The sequence below is a fragment of the Macaca fascicularis genome, chromosome 2, assembly GCF_037993035.2.
Source record: "Macaca fascicularis isolate 582-1 chromosome 2, T2T-MFA8v1.1".
NCBI classification, from domain to species: domain Eukaryota; kingdom Metazoa; phylum Chordata; class Mammalia; order Primates; family Cercopithecidae; genus Macaca; species Macaca fascicularis.
This window is the reverse complement of record NC_088376.1, coordinates 174,037,961-174,058,552: the sequence shown is the minus strand read 5'-3', so window position 1 is coordinate 174,058,552 and position 20,592 is coordinate 174,037,961. Positions and strand designations below refer to the sequence as shown.

Genomic DNA, 20,592 nt, shown 5'->3' with positions numbered 1-20,592 from the left:
AAATTAACTGGTTGCCTTTGGTTGAGTGAACCTCAACCCAAAGCTTTCCTTGGTTACCACAAAAGCAAGGTCAGTTATAGGCCCCGAGTACTAGAAAGTATGTAAAAGATGTTAGGAATCTTTTCACAAAAGGATTTTGTAAAATTTTCCTTTTGCAAAAGGGAAAAGGAGGGTGGAGAGGGTTATGTCCTTTGAAGTACTGGCAGTGAATTTCTATATAAGTACTGCTAAATTTCTTTGTTTACATTTGAAACAAACTGAATCTATAACCTTGGCTTAAATCTTATAAAAAAAAATCAACTACCAAGAAAAAAGAATACAGAACTGTTGGCCCAAATCTGCTATTCCATCAGCTGCCATCGAATTCTCTACCTCAGTGATGAATACAACATCCAATCTTAAACAAACAACGAGCTAATTAAGTCTTGGTGATTGGCATTATTAGTATACAGGGGTTGGCTATGACCGCTATAGAAAAGAAAAACAATGTCCAGAGATGGCAATAAACATGCAATCAATTCTTAATGTGCTGAATGCCTTCACAAAGCTACAAAGTGTGGTAAATAAGAAACGAAATTAAAATATTTCATAACAAAAAGATCCGAATGTACCTAATTATTTATTAAAAGTCTGTGAAACCTTTATTTCTGACTTTTGTTATCAAACCCATGACTAGAGGTCTTAAAAACTGTAGAAAGTTGAGCCACTTTTTGGAGGTGGGGAGTGCTTAGGAGAATGTGTTTCCAAAGTGATTCTCAGTATCTTTCCAAGAGAGACCCTAAGACTACAGGGTAAAAAAGAAGGCTCTGGCTTCTTTGGTTGTACTCTCAGGTGGTCTCTGACCTGCACTGCAGAACCCTAACAAGCCAAGTGAGGTAAAAGAGTAATCTATGAGCCCAGGAAAACACTTACTATAAGCTGCTATGGCTGGGGAGCTTAACTCCCACTTCATCACTGAATTTTCTATTTTAATAAGCATTTTATTTCCTGACATCTACTGAAGTGTCCACACATTTGGACATATGCTGCAAGTGCTGTTTGAGGAAGCCGACAGGCTACACAATTAAAAAATAATGAATTCAAGTGCTAAATCTATAGAAATTTAATTATTAGTCAAGAAAATAAAAATAATTTTTCTACATGCCACATTTTCTTACACTCGAAATTGTCATGGTTACCTATGTTGATTGATAGTAATGTTTAATTTATTGAATTTTCTTAACAATTAAATATGACTTTGACTTTCTAAATTAATAGGTTAATGTTTTTTAAAAGAACTCTTTACCGTAAAATCCTCCCTCAGGGAGGAATGAAATAAAAACAGCCTGACTTTTGGAGTTACACAAACTTGTGTTGCGCCTTGACCACATGACCTTGGACATGCTGGCTGACTCTATAAGGCTCTATGAGCAGCTGTGGAATAGAAACAAATGTCCCTATTTCTCACATGCATTGTTGTGTAGATGGGCTTAGATATCACATATACAGTATTTTTTTTTTTTTTTTTTTACAAAACTCACCCTTTAGAACATGTCTTAGAAAAGACATCAAAAAGGACAGAAAAAAGAGTATACACATTTTATTGTGTAAACCACTTTAGTCAATTTGCACCTATGAAACCAACGGTTCAAGAGTCACGGGAGAACTGGCAGGAATTAATTACAACTCACCTGTGGCTGCTGTTCTGCCAGTCTATTTTGATACTTTAGGACCGACTCTCTAAGTTGCTTCTCTTTCTCATTTTTTGATGGTGATATTGTGCTCATGGTGCCCAGCGGGATGGAAGGTAGACGTTCTACCTGATGACAACTTCAGAATCAACAAGTACAAGATTAACATCAGGAGAAATATAAAACTACTTACTGTCTGTAAAAGATGATTTACTTCTACAAGCAGTTACTCTTTATGTCATATATCCAAAATTCAAATACAAAGGAAAAGCATTGTATTGGTGGCTTTCGATAACAACCTTAAATCTCCAATTTGCATGGAAAACAGCCTAATAAAAAATGTGGACAACAGCATATATTTACGAGGATGGGAAAGCGTCAATTATATTGCTAATGCTTCACTTAGTCTACATTATCATAAAATGAGGCCTTTTGCAAAAATTATTTGAGATCACTGAGCTTATCTCATCATTGCCATTTCCCCCCCCCCAAAAAAAATGGTAGTAAAATATATATCTCTTTAAAATATAGCAAATAATTATGCCTCTGAAACATATGGATGACACAGGATCACTGGATCACCAGTGACTACATGATGTAATGTAGGATTCAGCAACAGCCTCGGGAGGTAATGAGATGCATTAGAGCCCCTTCCCCAAATCGCCCACTGGTCCTGACAGCAGCATCCTGCCCAAGTGCTTGCTGCCATAAGAGTATCTGCTTTCCAGCCTTACAGATATGCTGTTCTAATAACTTGTGGGTTAGTAAGTATATAATAATGTAGAATGATTTGTAAATGAACAATACACAGGCTATGGATCAGCATATCCCTTGTTTTAATTACAAAAAAACACGAATAACCCTCAAAGCTTATGGTTTGGAAGGTTTGAGACCATTTTTCCTTCTCTTACTTCTGCGTTTGTGGCTATGTACTGGGGAACTGAGTCAGCCAAACTGCTGAAAAAGTAAGATATTATTTTGTTCACTTGGGTATCAAGGCTTAATACAGACAAGAAGTTCAGCTCCCACTGGGCATCGCTTTGATTCAGGGCATGGCGGGGAACATGCAGTAGTGTCGTCAGACGCTGAGGTCAGTTCTGCGAGCCTGCTCTGGGTCAAGGAGTTTTCTATTATTGATTGGGGGTGGGGAGGGGAGAAGTTACACTGAACCACCAAAAAAAGGAGGAAGGGACAAAGTCACAGAAAATGCATGGGTGTTAGGCTAGGCAAGGGACGAGGAGGCAGAGGATCAAGAGAGGACTTTCTCCCATCTGAAACAGTGAGGGAAAAGGGAGGCAGATGAGACCCACCATTTCTCTGTTTTTCAGGGCTGCAGCATATATTTTTCTCGCCCCACACCAGCAGAGAAGAGTTAGGAACTACAATCAAATTCAGGTACTACTGTGAAAAAACACTTAATTCCACCCACACATGGTGTTTGTTATTATCGTTATTTTCAAAGAAAGGTGCTAGATAAACAAACCCTAGGGACAACTTCTATATATACAGCAACCCACAGTGTTGATTTGAAGACAACTGTGGGGTGGCATCTATATAGCCTTCTACTTCATTTCAGAAAAGAACCTGTGACAACATTAAGTTTTTATTCAGAAGGAAGAAACCTCAAGCATTTTATTAGAATGCAATTCATTCAATTGTCTTCATTTAAAGATGTTTGGACATGAATTACACTTTAATATGCAATACAATCCATAGATATTTTTTCACATCCTTTTCAAAATTCAGACATTTTTGGTTCAGCCAAGTAATAGGCATCATTTTTACTCTGTTGGTAATCCCTATTTTCAGTGCAGATAAGTGCATAGTATGAATGTAATGGAAGCATAGTGATTGCTATTTCTCAGATACTGTGTCAAAAACGTACAGCCTCCCTCTGCGCTTGAAGTGGAAAACAAAACCAGGCTCCAATGGTTCAAAAAAGGAATGGCTCCACCTTACCCTGTCCAGGTTACTGAATACTACCATTTGTAAGATGCATTTTGTCCACTAAAAAGTATCTGAATGAAACCAGGCTTCCTGAAATGGAAAAGGATGCCTTCCAACGGACAATGTGGTAAGGCAGGAAGGGTACAGGTTTTGCATCAGAAACTTAGCTTCCAATTTCAGCTGCAGTGAAGAATTCTGGGCAAGTTACTAATCCTTTCTTAGCCTCTCTATTTTCTTCTCTGAGAAATGGGGAAAGTTCATAGGCCTTTTATAAAAATGGAATGAGATAGCATATATAATTGCAAAGTAAGAGAAAGTTATTACCATGTTTCCAGCCCAAGTTCTAGTTACACATTGTTCATTCAAATGCTGTCTGTTGGCAATGGCTTTGCTGACAATTGGCAATTAACTACTGACAAGAAACCATATTTTCTGTAAATACAGACAATGACACTTTTCACCCCATTACTCTGTCCCTCTACTCATAGACTACTCCCTAATAAATAACTATACTTATCATCACTTTATTACACTTATTTTAAGTGATTCTATCCAAATCCAGTGGCACGTATGTCAGGGGTCTTGCCTAGCAATAATGTATTTTGAAGCATATTCTCATATTCTCAAGGTATGCATGGCCCATCCTACCATTTTGAATCAAAGGACTGAGCAAGGTCATCAGATTAATTTCTTCCCCCTCCCTGGGAATCATCATATCTACATCACCGTTAATGAGCTCCCATGAAGGAAGTGCCAAATCTCAATTAACTGCCCTTTTAATCAATTTTTCTTTACATCTCCCTTAAATCTCTTGCTACCACTTTAAGCATATTTTTGTCACAATATTTTCCATGAAAATAAAACACAGATGGTTAATATCATGTCAGTATATTTAAAGAAACAAGGACTTAAGAAAATTATAAATATAGGAAAACTTTTTTGCATGATAGGCTTTTAAGGTCCATCAGTTTTCTGTCAACATGGCTAAATTTATCTAGCCACTCATCACAAGTAGCACTGTTCTTATGTGAAAAAGAGACAGAATTAAATGAATACGATCTTGTATTTGATAGCACAAGGTGACTACAATCAACAATAGCTTATTATACATTTTATGATAACTAAAAGTACTATTTGAAATGTTCTAACACAAAGAAATGATAAATGCTTGAGGTGATGAATACCTCCATTTACCCTGATGTGATTATTACATACTATATGCCTTATCAAAATATCTCATAGCCTCATAAATCTATATGCCTATCATGTACTCATACAAATTAAAAATTAAATTTTTAAAGAGAGACAGAATTAATACAGCTTTGAAACTAATTTTACAATGCTCTGAGATGGTACTGTTACTTTTCAGAAGGGGGTGAGTCTGTGCCAATGCAGGGACAACAGTAAGTTGAAGGTAAGGGAAACTGCAGAGGACAGCTTCCCAGTTCTGTGGGTCTGACAGTGCCCAAGACTGGTCTAAGAAGTCCTAGGGATAGGGTTACATCTGTGGGGAGTAGCCTAAATTCGGGGATCAAGGGCCTCCAGTGACCAGGGACTTTCCGCAGATTGTCGTAACAATGGGACTTAGCTGGATCCAGAGAAGATGCATAAAGATCCTATTATTATACCACATTCCAGTGTATGGGAAGCTGAGTTAAAGGGGGGTTACATAATTTCTGAGATTTCACAGCTAATAGAACCAGGAGTCAAACCCAGGCAGTCTGTCTTCAGAGTCTGAACTCTAAATACAATCCTAGACTATATGAAAGTTCTTAGTTCATGGTAAGTTCACATGATTAACTATTCTTAATATTGAAACTGAGCAAACACTTTGTTCCTATTTGGGAGATATTTAAGTCCCAAGTTGGGGATGAACACAGGTTAGGAAACAGAAGATCTTGGCCAGTGGCTTCATACATAGGTTTCTTAACCTGGATTTGGGTTTTAATTCTGTTTTCCAAAATAAAGAATAGATCAGTGTTTTATAATCATAGTCCCTGGAGCTCTAGGCTTTCTGCAGAGTAGGGAACAGAAATAAAAAATTGGACACCTTTGGTTCCCAGCCTCCAACTCAAAACTCAAGGATAGTTTTGCATTTATCTACTTTATTTTTGGGTTCTGTGACAAATTTTTATTTGGGAAAAACAAGGTTGCATTGCAAAACAAGAAAGGGATACAAAAAAACCTGGACCATGATTTGAACTCTAAGAGCCTTTTCCACCTCTGACATTTTTCTTCAGTCTCTAAAGAAAAACAACCTGGGGACTCTAGGTGAAAGGGGTTTTAGCAGCAGTTTCCAAATGTTTTCTTTTTCTTTTATCTTTTTGCTCTTCTTTTTCAGAGCCAGATAAAAAATAACCAAACAGGAGTTATTACCCTAATGTCTATATTAAAAATATTGACTCACATATCCAGCTCAAAGGACTTAGAATAGACTGCATGGAAAAGCAATGCTTGACTTAGGGGTGCCTTTGTTAAAGGGGAATACTAACCATTTTCCCTATGGGGAAAATACTAGTCTAAAAGGGCTTGTAATAACGTTGACACCCTTCAATATTTAATCAGTCTTCTTCCTGTTTTAGTTTGAACTTTTTCCTCAAGAGTGTAAAGCAATGAAATCAATATATGATTTAAGCAGAAAAAGCATATGGTCTAACAGTTTAATGCCCTTGGAGACACTCTCTGAGTAACTAACATTCCTGTACAATAAGGACATATGTTGTATGAAAATGAACTGGAAGGAAGAACTCTTAAGTACCAGGTTGTGGTCTCCCACGGGTGGAAGTGCAGAGCTGCACACCCCAACATCTTCAGATAGTTACAACGAGATCTCTTTTATTTGATGGAAAAGCATACCAATGAAATATTCTTTGCACAAGTAGCAGGGCGTTAGAGTTTGAAGAGATACCAGGTACTAAGCTAAAATCTATATTATAAGTTAACATTTTCAAGGTTCATACATATGAACTTTAGAAATTAAAAATGAATAAAGAATTTTAGAAAATAATCAAAAACTACCTGTTTTCCAAGCGGTTGGGATTATTAGCACAAATCCAAATGTCAAAAAATTCTTTTTCCTGATAATCAGTAGAGGAAGGCAAGACTCTCCATTTAAGACAAAGATCTGACAATCAAAACAAAATGACATAGAAAAGAGATCAGAAATGAATCTATCATAGTAAGCTGTCAGTTTGCACATACCAGAAGTATGAGGTATCTCTCAATCCAAAGACAAGTGAATCCTTCATCATATACCATTATCCTTGATGGCACATCTATTCTAGGGTTCTATGAGCTACTTCAGGACCCCACCACCAAGTTATTATATTATTGTCTCAGTTCCCTCCAGTTAGTTTCTGCTACTTTCAGCCAAAAGAACCTTAAATAATACATCTACTTCACCTCTTCTAAAATCAAACTAAGAATTTCAGTGATTTGACTCTCCCATTTTCTCTGACCTACTACCCATCTGCTGACAACACCACTTTCTGTCTCCAACTACATGATTAACATAAGAAGGAACCATGGTCTCAACGAATATAAAATTAAATTGAAAGAAGGAAGGAAGGAAGGAAGGAAGGAAGGAAGGAAGGAAGGAAGGAAGGAAGGAAGGAAGGAAGGAAGGAAGGAAGGAAGGATGGATCAAGTTTTCTGAGCCATATACACATTTTCTTCTGTACTTTCTTCTGTTCTTATTCCCCTCTCCAGTCTATAGTTTCTGATTTCTTCACCCACTTTCCAAAACAGTCCTTCCTTGCCTTTAGGATGAAGGCACACTTGTCTCTCCAGGCTACACTTAGGTTTAATCCTGAATTCCCTCCAGACACACTGCTAACGGCTCATAGGTTAACACTTGTCTCTTTCATCTAAGGCAGAGACAGTCAGTATACACAAAGGTTAAGAACTTGAACAGCTCCACCTCTTACCACCTCTATGATCTTGGACAAATTATTTAACTTCTTATATTTCAGTATCATTATCTATTAAAAGATTAATATTATATTGTTCTTATCTAAAAGTTACTGAGAATGAAATGACATCCTCCTCCTCATCATCATCATAAAAACCAACACTGCTAGACACTATCCTTAGCACTTAGTAAACTTTATTTATTCACATTATTCTTAAAACTCTATAATGTAGCTACAAATACTAATCTCATTTCATAAAAGAAGAAACTGAGACTTAAAGAAGTTAAACAATTTGCCCAATTTTGTACAGCTCTTGGGTACTGAAGATTGGATTCTAACAGTACCTGGTACAAATCAAAATCACAGTAATTGTTATCCATTATTATTAGCATGTGACAGGCTGTCACATACTGTCATCAATTTCCTCAATTATACCTTTTAAGTATCTGTCATGTATGATTCTTTTAACTCTCACTGCCACACCTTCATTCAGACATTTATAATTCGTCACCTGGATCCTAGATTACATTAGTCTCCTGTTCTAGCCCTTCACCAAGTCATCCTTTATTGAGCTGCCAGAACAACTTTAACTACACGTTACCTCTGACCAGTCAGGTCTTCCTTGGAATACTCCCAGGCAAAAGGCGGGGGAGGTGCTCCCGGAGAGCTGTATAATACTTCTATAGAGTTTTACACACTATAGGCTGCTTTTTTGTTTGCTCATCTGTTTTTCTCTACTGAGCTGTTAGTTACAGATTAATATTAGAGACTGTCTTTAATTCCCTATCCCTTTGTGTAGTAGCTAGAAAACATATTAATAAGTGCCGAATGTAATTACCCTCCTATGGAAAAAATTCCAATACCTCCTGCTTGCTTATGAAAGTAAAACCTTATCCTGACATTCAAGAATCTCTAACATCTTTACCCAACCTAATACTTTTGTCTTATTATTTATTCATTGTTCAGTAATTCAGTTGTCAGTTATTAAATTCCTACTAGGTATTAAACAGTGTTACATATTAAAAATAGAAAGATGGCTCTTTCTATTACTCTTTCACAAACATCTTAGCTGAAGTGTACACCTGATATTAACTCACCTTTCGCTACTCTTCATCTCTGCCAGTCAAAATTCTATTTTAATTAAATAATGTATTATTTTTTTGAGACAGGGTCTCACTCTGTTGCCCAGGGTGGAGTGCAGAGGTACAATCACAGTTCACCACAGCCTCAGCCTCCTAGGCTCAAGTGATCTTCCCACCTCAGCTTCCCAAGTAGCTGGGAACACAGGTGTGCACCACCGTGCCTGGCTAATTTTTGTATTTTTTGTAGAGGTGGGGTTTTGCCATGTTGCATAGGCTGGTCTCGAACTCCTGAGCTCAAGCAATCTATCCACCTCAGCCTCCCACGGTGCTGGGATTTAGGCATGAGCCACCATGCCTGGCCTGAAACTACTTCAAAGACTATCACAAATGTGACTCCACCATAGAATCTTGCCTCTACTCCCCAATCCTTTGCTTTGAACCCTCAAAAAAGTATTTGTCTCTATTATATCATTTACCTTATTTTTCCCTGTATTACAATTATTTTCACACTTACAACTTTCTTCTAGACTGTAACCTCCTGGAAAGCAAGATGTCTTACTAACCTTTGTCTCCCTCCTCCCTCAATGACTTGCATCCCACAATGACTTGCATATTTAAGAACTCTTAATATTTGGTAATTAGAACGGAATTCAACACTCACCACATTGTATGATGAATGGGATGCCCATGGCTTGTCTTCTTTGATATTGAATAGAATTTAAAGGTTTCTCCATGTCGATGTCATTCTGGTATCCAAATTCATTGCAAAACAATGTTAGATTTCTATTATCTTAAAAAAAAAAAAAGCAGGCAAAGAATAATGAAAAAATCATTAAAATCAAAACGATTGGCAAAGGGAAGTTTGTATATACAATATGATCTCAACTGTGTAAACATTAATACGTATACAGAAATAAGAGATTAAAAAATCAATATTGGTTGTCTCTGAATAGTGATGAGTGCAAACTATTTTCTGCTTTAGTCTTTTTGCATTTTCCAAATTATATGCAGTAAATCTGCAATGTCTTTATAATAAAACTAAGAACAATAGCATGTATTTTAAAAGTTACGTGTTTATGCAATGAAACATACTGACATTTAAAGCATTGTTCTTAAGCATTCCCAGGAAAGACTGTACTGATTACACTTTAAAGGGCACTCTTAAAATTATTGATATAAATATTTATCTTTCTTATCTCACAGCCAGAGGTGGGGGGTTTTTTTATCTTTATTTTATCTCTGGTTCCTTTTCTCTCCAGTCTTTATTGTTTATGCACTATCCTATTTCCAAATTGTGTATTTCCTCCTTGCTTGGAAACACTACTTACCATGGAGGACTGTTAGAGAGTCGTTTGTTCTTATTCTTTGATCCAGCAAATAGACTGTTAGGAATTATCCCTACACACATACATAAGTTGCCATGTATATTATAGCATTGCTCGACTAGTAAAAAGTTGGAGATAATGTAAAAGCATATGAATAAAGAACTGACAAATTCTGTTCCCCAAAAATGGAACAGTGGGCAACCTTTAAAAAGGAAGTAGAGCTAAACGTGGTGTTGCATTAAGATCTCCAAGTTACAGTTTTAATTTAAAAAAAAATATATATATATATCAAAGAGTATCCGTAGTGTAATTTTATGTAATGTATGAAAAGCCTGTCCATATAAAATTGCAATGTACATTTTCCTGAATGGATGCAAAAGAAAGTTTTAATAGTGGATATCTTTAGAGCAGAAAGAGAGGTAGAGAGGAAGGCAAGGGAAAATACTTCTACTTTTCACTTTTTATTTTTCTCAACACTTTGAATATCTTTACATGTGCCTATAGTTAAAATTGAAAGGAAAAAAAGAGAATCCATGTTTGACTGTTTTGTCCAATATGATAACCACTAACCATGGCACCAGCCTTACAACAACCTTAACACATGGCTATGTAATCCATGAAAAAGGTAAAAAAATGATCTAACACCTTATTATTCAAATTAAAATTTTCGCTCAGGGTGCTATGGGCCTTAGAGATCAGCAGAGAAAGAACTCAGCTTTCAAAAGGGTCTTCACAGTTGCGCTGGTCTAAGTACACCTCACAAATTCCCAGGTCTGCCCTCTTGACCTTTCACAAAATCCCCAGCTGCTCTTGCTCCAAATTTTCCTTCAGATTTGGCTTTTGGGGCTTTTAATTCAGACTTTCAATTTCTTTTCTTGGCCCAGTATTTGGTTTTTTTGGAGAATCAAGCAGTTCCATCTTAAATACTAATCTGCCATGTTGACATGTGATTAACCCCTGTTCTGGAAATGCCTCTAAAATTTCTACTTTATTTACTGTTACTGTAAATCCTGCCCTTAGGTCAAAACAACCCTTAACCATAAAACCTGCCATTAGGTAGATTCACATCACATTCTTACAATTCACTGAGGGGTTGACTTCAATTTTCCTACACATTCTTTCCCTATGGTTTTTAAGTCCTGGGTCTGGGGGTAAATGGCACAGGGATCCACCATTCTTCTCTCACCACAGCCTAAGACATAGCTTTTGTTCTTAAGACCCTATTAAATGTTCCTTTCTAAGAAACTGGATTTGTCAGCCTCTTTCTTTGGCCTCTCAGCTTCCTCAATCTTTGAGGGTAGCTTCACATAGACTTGTTAACAGTGGAACTGTCTTGGTTCATCTCAAACTCTTCTTCTCTGTACACCAGATCCTGATGTACTACTCCTTGGTATCTAGAAACATTGATGAGGTTTTGCTTCTCTGATTTCTTTCTGTGTGTGTTTTTTTTAATTATTATACTTTAAGTTCTAGGGTACATGTGCACAACGTGCAGGTTTGTTACATAGGTATACATGTGCCTTGTTGGTTTGCTGCACCCATCAACTCATCATTTACATTAGGTATTTCTCCTAATGCTATCTCTCTCCCAGCCCCCCACCCCCTGACAGGCCCTGGTGTGTGATGTTCCCCACCCTGTGTCCAAGTGTTCTCATTGTTCAATTCCCACCTATGAGTGAGAACATGTGGTGTTTGGTTTTCTGTCCTTGCGATAGTTTGCTCAGAATGATGGTTTCCAGCTTCATCCATGTCCCTGCAAAGGATATGAATTTATCCTTTGTTATGGCAGCATCGTATTCCATGGTGTATATGTGCCACATTTTCTTTATCCAGTCTATCACTGATGGACATTTTGGTTGGTCCCAAGTCTTTGCTATTGTGAATAATTCCTCAGTAAACATACGTGTGCATGTGTCTTTCTTTATAGTAGCATGATTTATAATCCTTTGGGTATATACCCAGTAATGGGATTGCTGGGTCAAATGGTAGTTCTAGCCTAGGTCCTTGAGGAATTGCCACACTGTCTTCCACAATGGTTGAACTAATTTACGCTCCCACCAACAGTGTAAAAGTATCCCTATTTCTCCACATCCTCTCCAGCATCTGTTGTTTCATGATTTTTTAATAATCACCATTCTAACTGGTGTGAGATGGTATCTCATTGTGGTTTTGATTTGCATTTCTCTGATGATCAGTGATGATGAGCATTTTTTCATGTGTCTTTTGGCTGCATAAACGTCTTCTTTTGAGAAGTGTCTGTTCATATCCTTTGCCCACTTTTTGATGGGGTTGATTTTTTTTCTTGTAAATTTGTTTAAGTTCTTTGTAGATTCTGGGTATTAGTCCTTTGCCAGATGGGTAGATCGCAAACGTTTTCTCCCATTCTGTAGGTTGCCTGTTCACTCTGATGGTAGCTTTTTTTGCTATGCAGAAGCTCTTCAGTTTAACTAGATCCCATTTGTCTATTTTGGCTTTTGTTGCCATTGCTTTTGGTGTTTTAATCATGAAGTCTTTGTCCATGCCTATGTCCTGAATGGTAATGCCTAAGTTTTCTTCTAGGGTTTTTATGGTTTTAGGTCTTACATTTAAGTCTTTAATCCAGCTTGAGTTAATTTTTTTATAGGATGTAAGGAAGGGATCCAGTTTCGGCTTTCTTCAGATGGCTAGCCAGTTTTCCCAGCACCATTTATTAAATAGGGAATCCTTTCCCCATTTCTTGTTTTTGTCAGGTTTGTCAAAGATCAGATGGTTGCAGATGTGTGGTGTTATTTCTGAGGCCTCTGTTCTGTTCCATTGGTCTATACATCTGTTTTGGTACCAGTACCATGCTGTTTTGGTTACTGTAGCCTTGTAGTATAGTTTGAAGTCAGGTAGTGTGATGCCTCCAGCTTTGTTCTTTTTGCTTAGGATTGTCTTGGCTATATGGGCTCTTTTTTGATTAAGACAGGATCTCACTCTTTCACCCAGCCTGGAGTTCAGTGGTGCGATCTTGGCTCACTGCAACCTCTGCCTCCTGGATTCAAGCAATTCTCGTGCCTCAGCCTCCTGAGTAGCTGAGTAACTGGGTGGTGCGCACCACAGTGCCTGGCTAATTTTTGTAGTTTTAGTAGAGATGGGGTTTCACCGTGTTGGCCAGGTTGGTCTTTAACTCCTGAACTGAAATGATCCACCTGCCTCAGCCTCCCAAAGTGCTAGGATTACAGGCATGAGCCACCGTGACCCACTTGCTTCTCTGATTTCTACATTAACTATTTCGTCTTTACTATATCAAAGCAGAGGGTGCTGTAGATTAAAAGAAACATGGATTCGAGTGCTGGCTCTGTTATATATTAGTTGTATAGTTGTGGGCAAGCCACTAAGCTTTCTTATCTATCAAGTGAGTGACTGCAATAACCTGTCTTGCAAATTTATCACAAAGAATAAATGTGAAGGCACACTAAAAACTATAAAACCTGGAAGATTCTGAGAAGATGATAGAGTAGGAAGCATCAGAAGTCTGTTTCACCACCTAGACAAAAACGGCACTGGCAGAATCTCGTGTAACTATTTGTGAACTCTGGAGTCTACTGAAGGCTTGCAACTTTCAGGGGAAGGTATGGATATTAAATTGCAGTTAATTTCAGTCATTTCAGCTCTCAGCCAGTAGTAGCTATCCAACCTACACTCCATGTTCCTGGAAGATCTTTCACACAGCTTGATGAAATTAGGGTGGGGAGAAAAAAAGACCCTGTCCTCCATATAACGGGGACTCCTGCTCTGATCACTGATTGCTGGCTATGATCACAGAAGTGTAGATGAAGAGGTGAAGGCCATTTTTGATATGCCTCTCCCTCATGGTTGCAAGCCCCTCCCCTTCTAGCTGGAGTGACTTCCAGGGGATTTAAGGGGTTGGTGTCTTTTTTTTCCTCCTTTCATTTGTCTCCTTTCACCTTATGGAAACCAGATATTGAAGACTAGTGCATCCAAAAGCTGCTACATGTATAGAGGAAATTAGGAAGTCACTGCACATGTCCCAGCAAAGCCACGGGCTCAGAAAAATCCAAGAAAACCTTAAGTGTATAGCTCGGGCTGATCTGCCCAGAGAGAGCCTACAACAATTTAAACAAACAAACAAAATAAAAAACAGTAAGTCGTAGAGAAGGAAGAGACTCTGATTTCCAGAAGTACAACACTGTTAGATTCAAATGTCCAGTTTTCAACATAAGAAAAATCACAAGTCATACAAAGAAATAGGAAAGTATGGCACATTCCAAGCAAAAGAATGAATCAACAGAAATTGTGCCTGGAAAAAACCTGATGACAGATCTAATAGACAAAGATTTTTAAATGACTGTCTCAAAGATACTCAAAGAACTGAAAAAAAGAAAGAAAGAGAGAGAGAGAGAGAAAGAAACAAAGAGAAAGAAAGAAAGAAAAAGAAAAAAGAAGGCCAGGCACAGTTGCTCATGCCTGTAATCCCAGCACTGTGGGAAGCCGAGGCAAGTGGATCACCTGGGGTCAGGAGTTTGAGACCAGCCTGACCAACATGGTGAAACCCCATCTCTACTAAAAATACAAAAATTAGCCAGGTGTGGTGGCACACACCTGTAATCCCAGCTACTCGGGTGGTTGACATATGAGAATCTCTTGAAACTGGGAGGCAGAGGTTGCAGTGAGCAGAGATTGTGCCACTACACTCTAGACTGGCTGACAGAGTAAAACTCCGTCTCAAAAAAAAAAAAAAAGTGAAAAAGTCAAGAAAATGATATATGAACAAAATGTAAATATCATAAAGAAATATAGAACTTAAAAAGAAAATAAAAAGAAATTATGGAGCTGAAAAAACATAGTAACTGAAATTTAAAAATCACTAGAGGGATACAGAGTCAGATTTGAGAAAGCAGAGGAGAAAATCTGAACACAGAAGTGAACTTTAATACAGAATAATGAAAACTAAATCTAATGAACAACAACAAAAAAATATTGAATAAAAGTAGCCAGGAGCAGCTCACATCTGTAATTCTAGTACTTTGGGAGGTCGAGGCAGGTGGATCACCTGAAGTCAGGAGTTCAAGACCAGCCTGGCCAACATGGTAAACCTCGTCTCTACTAAACATACAAAAAAAATTAGGCCGGGCGCCATGGTTCAAGCCTGTAATCCCAGCACCTTGGGAGGCCAAGGCGAGCAGATCATGAGGTCAAGAGACCAAGACCATCCTGGCCAACATGGTGAAACTACTAAAAATACAAAATTAGCTGGGCGTGGTGGCACACACCTGTAGTACCAGCTACTCAGGAGGCTGAGGCAGGAGAATTGCTTGAACCAGAAGGTGGAGGTTGCAATGAGCCGAGATCATGCCATTGCACTCTAGCCTGGTGACAGGGTAAGACTCCATCTCAAAAAAAAAAAAAAAAAAAAAATACAAAAATTAGCCGGGGGTGGCACACACCTCTAATGCCAGCTACTCAGGAGGTGGAGATTGCAGTGAGCTGAGACTGCACCACTAAACTCCAGCCTGGGCAACAGAGTGAGACTCTATCTCAAAAAAAAAAAAAAAAAAACATTGAATAAAAGTGAACAGAGCCTAAGAACTAGACATCATCAAGTAAGCCAATATACACCTTATGGAAACCCTAGAAGAAAATGAGAGAAAGAAAGGGAGAGACTATTTAAATAAATAATGGCTGAAAATTTTCTACATTTGGTGAAAAATGTGAATGTAAACATCTAAGGTGCTTAAAAAATTTCAAGTAGGATGAACTCAAAAAGACCCAAGAAACATCATAATCAAACTGCAGAAAGACAGAGAGAGAGTTTTGAAAGTAGAAAGAAAAAAGCAACTTGTCACATACAAGGGATCTTCAATAAGATTATCAGAAGATTTCTCATCAGAAGGGAAGCCAGAGGCAGTGAACTGATATTATTAAAGTGCTAAAAGAAAACAAACTATCAACTGAGAATCCTACATTTGGCATAACTATCCTTTAAAAGTGAGAGAGAAATTAAGACATCCTCAGATAAACAAAAGGCAAAAGAGTTCATTACCACTAAGACCAGCCCTGCAAGAAATGCTAAGGGAATTTTGCAGGTTGACATGAAAGGACATTAGACAGTAACTAGTAACTGTATAAAGAAATAAAGATATCATTAAAGGTAAATAAATGGACAATTATAAAACAAGTATTATTGTAACAATAGTATGTAACTACATTCATGGTTTCCTACATAATTTAAGAGACTAATGCATTAAAATTATTAGTTTACGTTTTTGTACATACAAGGTATAAAAATGTAATTTTATGACATTAATAACTGAAAGGAGTGGGAAAAGAACTTCTTGACCCTTTTCCTGTTTAGAAAAAAAAAGTACAGTTCATTGCTAGCATTCACTTAACACGTTCTTTGAGGCTGAAGCAAATCTGACTGATTTTCAATGTGAAAATAAAATATAAAAACTAATCTTTAGAGTTATTTCTAAACAGAACTAACACCAGAATCACCTGAATAATCAGAATTGCCTACTTTGAAAAAATCAGATACATCAAATGAATCTATGGCCAACAACTGTTTGAGAACAATGTTAACATCATGCTTAGAATGCTTTGTTTTTCTAGGATTTACATTTTCAGTGATCAAAAATTACCATATTTTGTAAATAGAAATGTCACTACTAAAAACAGAATTCTATAAACAAAGTTGATATACTACAGCAATGTGAAAATAATAATTAAAAGTGAGATATTTCATGGCAAAGTTATCTTGGGGTAAATGTTGTAGCCGCAAACGCCACTGGTGAGTATCCTTGGGGCAAACAGGAAAAGAGTTAAGAATCAGAGTTCTTGTATGTTATTGAAGTTAAGCTGGTATATATTTAAATTAGAATATTATCAGTTTAGCATGTTAAATGTGATCTCCATAGTAACCACAAAAAATGGCTAGAATATACTTTTGTTTCACTACAAAATATCAACAAGACATAAAAGAAAATAATGCAGGAAATGAGTAACAAAAAGCTATGAGGCATAGATAAAATAATTAATGACAAAATTTTCTCCTTATCAGTAATTACTTTAAATGTAAATGGACTAAACATTCCATTCAAAAGACAGAGATTAGCAGAATAAATTAAAAAACATAATCCCAGCATATGTTGTCTACAAGATACTTACTTTGGATCCAAAGACACAAATTGGTTGAAAAATGAAATGATGGAGAAGTATACTTCTTGCAAATAGTAACCAAAAGAGAGCAGATATGGCTATGATAATATCAGACAAAACAGACTTGAAATCAAAAAAGTTTATGAGAGACAAAGAAGGACATTATACTTTAATGGGAGGTTCAGTATAGCTAGAAAATGTAACAATTGCAAACATTTATGTACCTAATAACAGATCATCAAGTATATAAAGCAAAATTTAACAAAATTGAAGGGAGAAATAAACAGTTCTACAATATTAACTGGATACTTTAATACCTCACAATAACTGATAGAACATCCAGACAGAAGTAAAATGAGGAAATGGAGGACTTGAACAACACGATAAACCAACTATATCTAAAAACAAAGAGTCAATAGATTTTAAAGGGTAGATATCACATAAAATACCTTCTCCAACCACAACAGGATGAAATTAGAAAACAATAACAAAAGGAAAATGGGAAAATTCACAAATTTGTGGAAATTAAATAACAAACTATTAAATAATAAATAAATCAAATAAAAAATCACAGGTGTAATCCCAGCTACTTAGGAGGCTGAGGCATGAGAATCACTTGAATCCAGAAGGTGGAGGTTGCAGTGAACTGAGATCACGCTGCTGCACTCCAGCCTGGGCGACAGAACAAGACTCTGTCTAAAAAAAAAAAAAAATCAGGGAAATTAAAAAATATTGAGAAATGAAAACAAAAACACTACATACCAAAACTTAAAGGACACAGCAAAAACAGGGCAATGAGGAAAATGTATAGCTTTTACAAATATTTATATTTAAAAAACAAGAAATACCTCAAATCAAAAACCTAACTTACAACTTAAAGAACTAGAAAAAGAAGAACAAACTAAACCCAAAGCCAGTAGGAAAAAGGGCATAAAGGTTAGAGCAGAGATAAATGAAATAGAGAATAGAAAAATAATACAGAAAATCAACAAAATCAAAAGTCAGTTCTTCAAAAAGAGAAACAAAGTGACAAACCTTTAGCTAGATGAACTAAGACAGAAAGAGAGAAGGTCCAAATTACTAAAATCAAAAATGACAGTGGGGACATTACTATTAATTCTACAGGAATAAAAATGATTATAAGAGAGTACTATGAGCAATTATACAACAACAAATTGGATAACTTAGATGAAATGGACAAATTTCTAGAAACGCAATACCTACCAAGACTAAACCATGAAGAAACAAAAAATCTGAATAGGTCTACAACTAGTAAGCAGATTGAATCAGTAATAACAAATATCCCAACAAAGAAAAGTCCTGGAACTGATGACTTCTTCAGTGACTGCTACCAACCATTTAAAGAAGAACCAACATCAATCTTTCTCAAACTTTTTTTAAAAGTTGAAAAGGAGGAAACATTCCTCCTTAACTCATTCTATAAAGCTGGCATTATCCTATCTCTTTGACACTCCTATAAAAGAAAACTACAGACCAATATTCCTTTTGACAATTATGCAAAAGTTCATAACAAAATATTAACAAACTGAATTACGAAGCATATTCAAAAGACTATACATCATGACCAAGTGGAATTTATTCATGTTCAATATACAAAAATTCATGTAATAGATCACATTAAGAGAATGAAGGAAAAAACTGCATGATCATCTCAATTGATGTAGAGAGGGCATATGATATAATTCAACATCCTTTCATGATAAAAACACTCAACAAATTAGGACAGAAGGAAACTACTTCAACATAATAAAAGCCATATGTGCAATATCCACAAAGAATATTGTACTCAATGGTAAAAGACTGAACCTGTTTTCTCTAAGAAGGGACAAGGCAAAGATGCCCATTCTCACCACTTCCATTCAAAATAGTACTGGAAGTCCTAGCCACAGTGATTAGGCAAGAAAAAGAATACAAGGCATCCAGACTGGAAAGGAAGAAGTAGAATTATCTCTGTACACAGCTGATATAATCTTATATGTAGAATACCCTAAATATTCCATGCAATTTTTAAAAACTGTTAGAACTAATAAAAAATTAAACAAAGTAGGACACAAAGTCAACACACAGAGATCAGTTTTGTTTCTATACACTAACAATGACCAACCCAAAAGGAAAAATTAGAAGACAATTCCATTTACAATACTATCAAAAAGACAACTGAGGAATTAACTTAATCAAGGAGATGAAAAACTTTTATAGTGAAAACTGTAAAACATTTCTTAAAGAAATTTAAAAAGACATAAATAAATGGAAAGACATCTCATGGTTATGGACTGGGAGTTCAACTTAACACTGTTAAGATGTCATTACTACCCAAAGCAACCTACAGATTTAATCCAATCCTTATGAAAATTCCAAAGACCTTTTTTTGTGGAAATAGAAAAACCAATCCTAAAATTCACATGAAATAAAGAAAGATCCTAAATACCCAAAACAATCCCAAAAAAGAGTAATAAATCTGGAGAACTCACACTTCCTAACTCCAAAACTCACTAAAGCTACAGAAATCTAAAGAGTTGGCACTGACATAAAGACCAATGGATAGACAGTCCAGAAAAACAAACTCTCACATAATCAAATATGTTCAAATTATTTTTGACAAGGGTTTCACAACCATTCAATGGAGAACAGACAGTCTTATAAACAAATGGTATGGAGAAAATTGGGTATCTACACGGGAAAGATAAAACTGGACTCTTACATAACACCATTTGCAAAAATTAACTCAAAATGAATCCACAACCTAAATGTAAGATCTTAAACTAGAAAACTCTTAAAAAACAAAAAGCACCATTAGATTTGGCAACACTTTGTAAAATATATGATACCAAAGACACAAGCAACAAAAGAAAAAATAGACAAATGGCAACCCACAGAATGAAGAAATATAATGGGAAAACATATATCTGATGACTGGTAGCCAAAATAGAGAGGGAACTCCTCAAACTCAGCAACAACAACGAAAATAATCCAACTAAAAAAAAATCAAAGACCTTGAACGGACATTTCTCCAAGGAAAATATATAAATGGACAGTAAGTACAAGAAATGATACCCCAAATCACTAATCATTAGGGAAATGTAAATCAAAACTACAATGAGATACCACTTTATGCTCATTAGGATAGCTACCATCAAAAAAATAACCCACAAAATAACAAGTGTTGGTGAAGATGTGGAGAAATTGGAACCCCTGTGCACTGTTGGTGGGAAGTAAAATGGTGTGGCCACTGTGGAAAAGAATATGGTAGTTCCTCAAAAAAATTAAAAATAGAATTACCATGTGATCTGGAAATTCCACTGCTGGGTATATACAAAAAGAACTTAAAGCAGGGTCTCAATTTTCCAAAGAAGACATGTAAGTGGCCAAGATGTATGTATTTTTTAAATGCTCAACATGACTAAGCACCAGGGAAATACAAATTAAAATCACAGGGAGATATCACCTCATACCTGTTAGAATGACTATTACCAAAGACGTGAAAGGTAAGTGTTGG

The 20,592-nt window shown here is 36.4% G+C and overlaps 1 protein-coding gene across 1 annotated transcript in view; it reads right to left on the bottom strand.

The window, feature by feature from the left end:
- The window catches only part of MORC1 (MORC family CW-type zinc finger 1), a 149,663-nt gene that overhangs the window by 61,461 nt on the left and 67,610 nt on the right, over positions 1 to 20,592 (bottom strand). The window contains exons 13-15 of the mRNA XM_074033711.1: positions 9,272 to 9,400; positions 6,636 to 6,741; positions 1,671 to 1,809 (exon numbers count right to left, since the gene is read on the bottom strand). Of these exons, the coding sequence (XP_073889812.1) occupies positions 1,671 to 1,809; positions 6,636 to 6,741; positions 9,272 to 9,400 (374 nt within the window). The remainder of the gene's footprint in view (positions 1 to 1,670; positions 1,810 to 6,635; positions 6,742 to 9,271; positions 9,401 to 20,592) is intronic.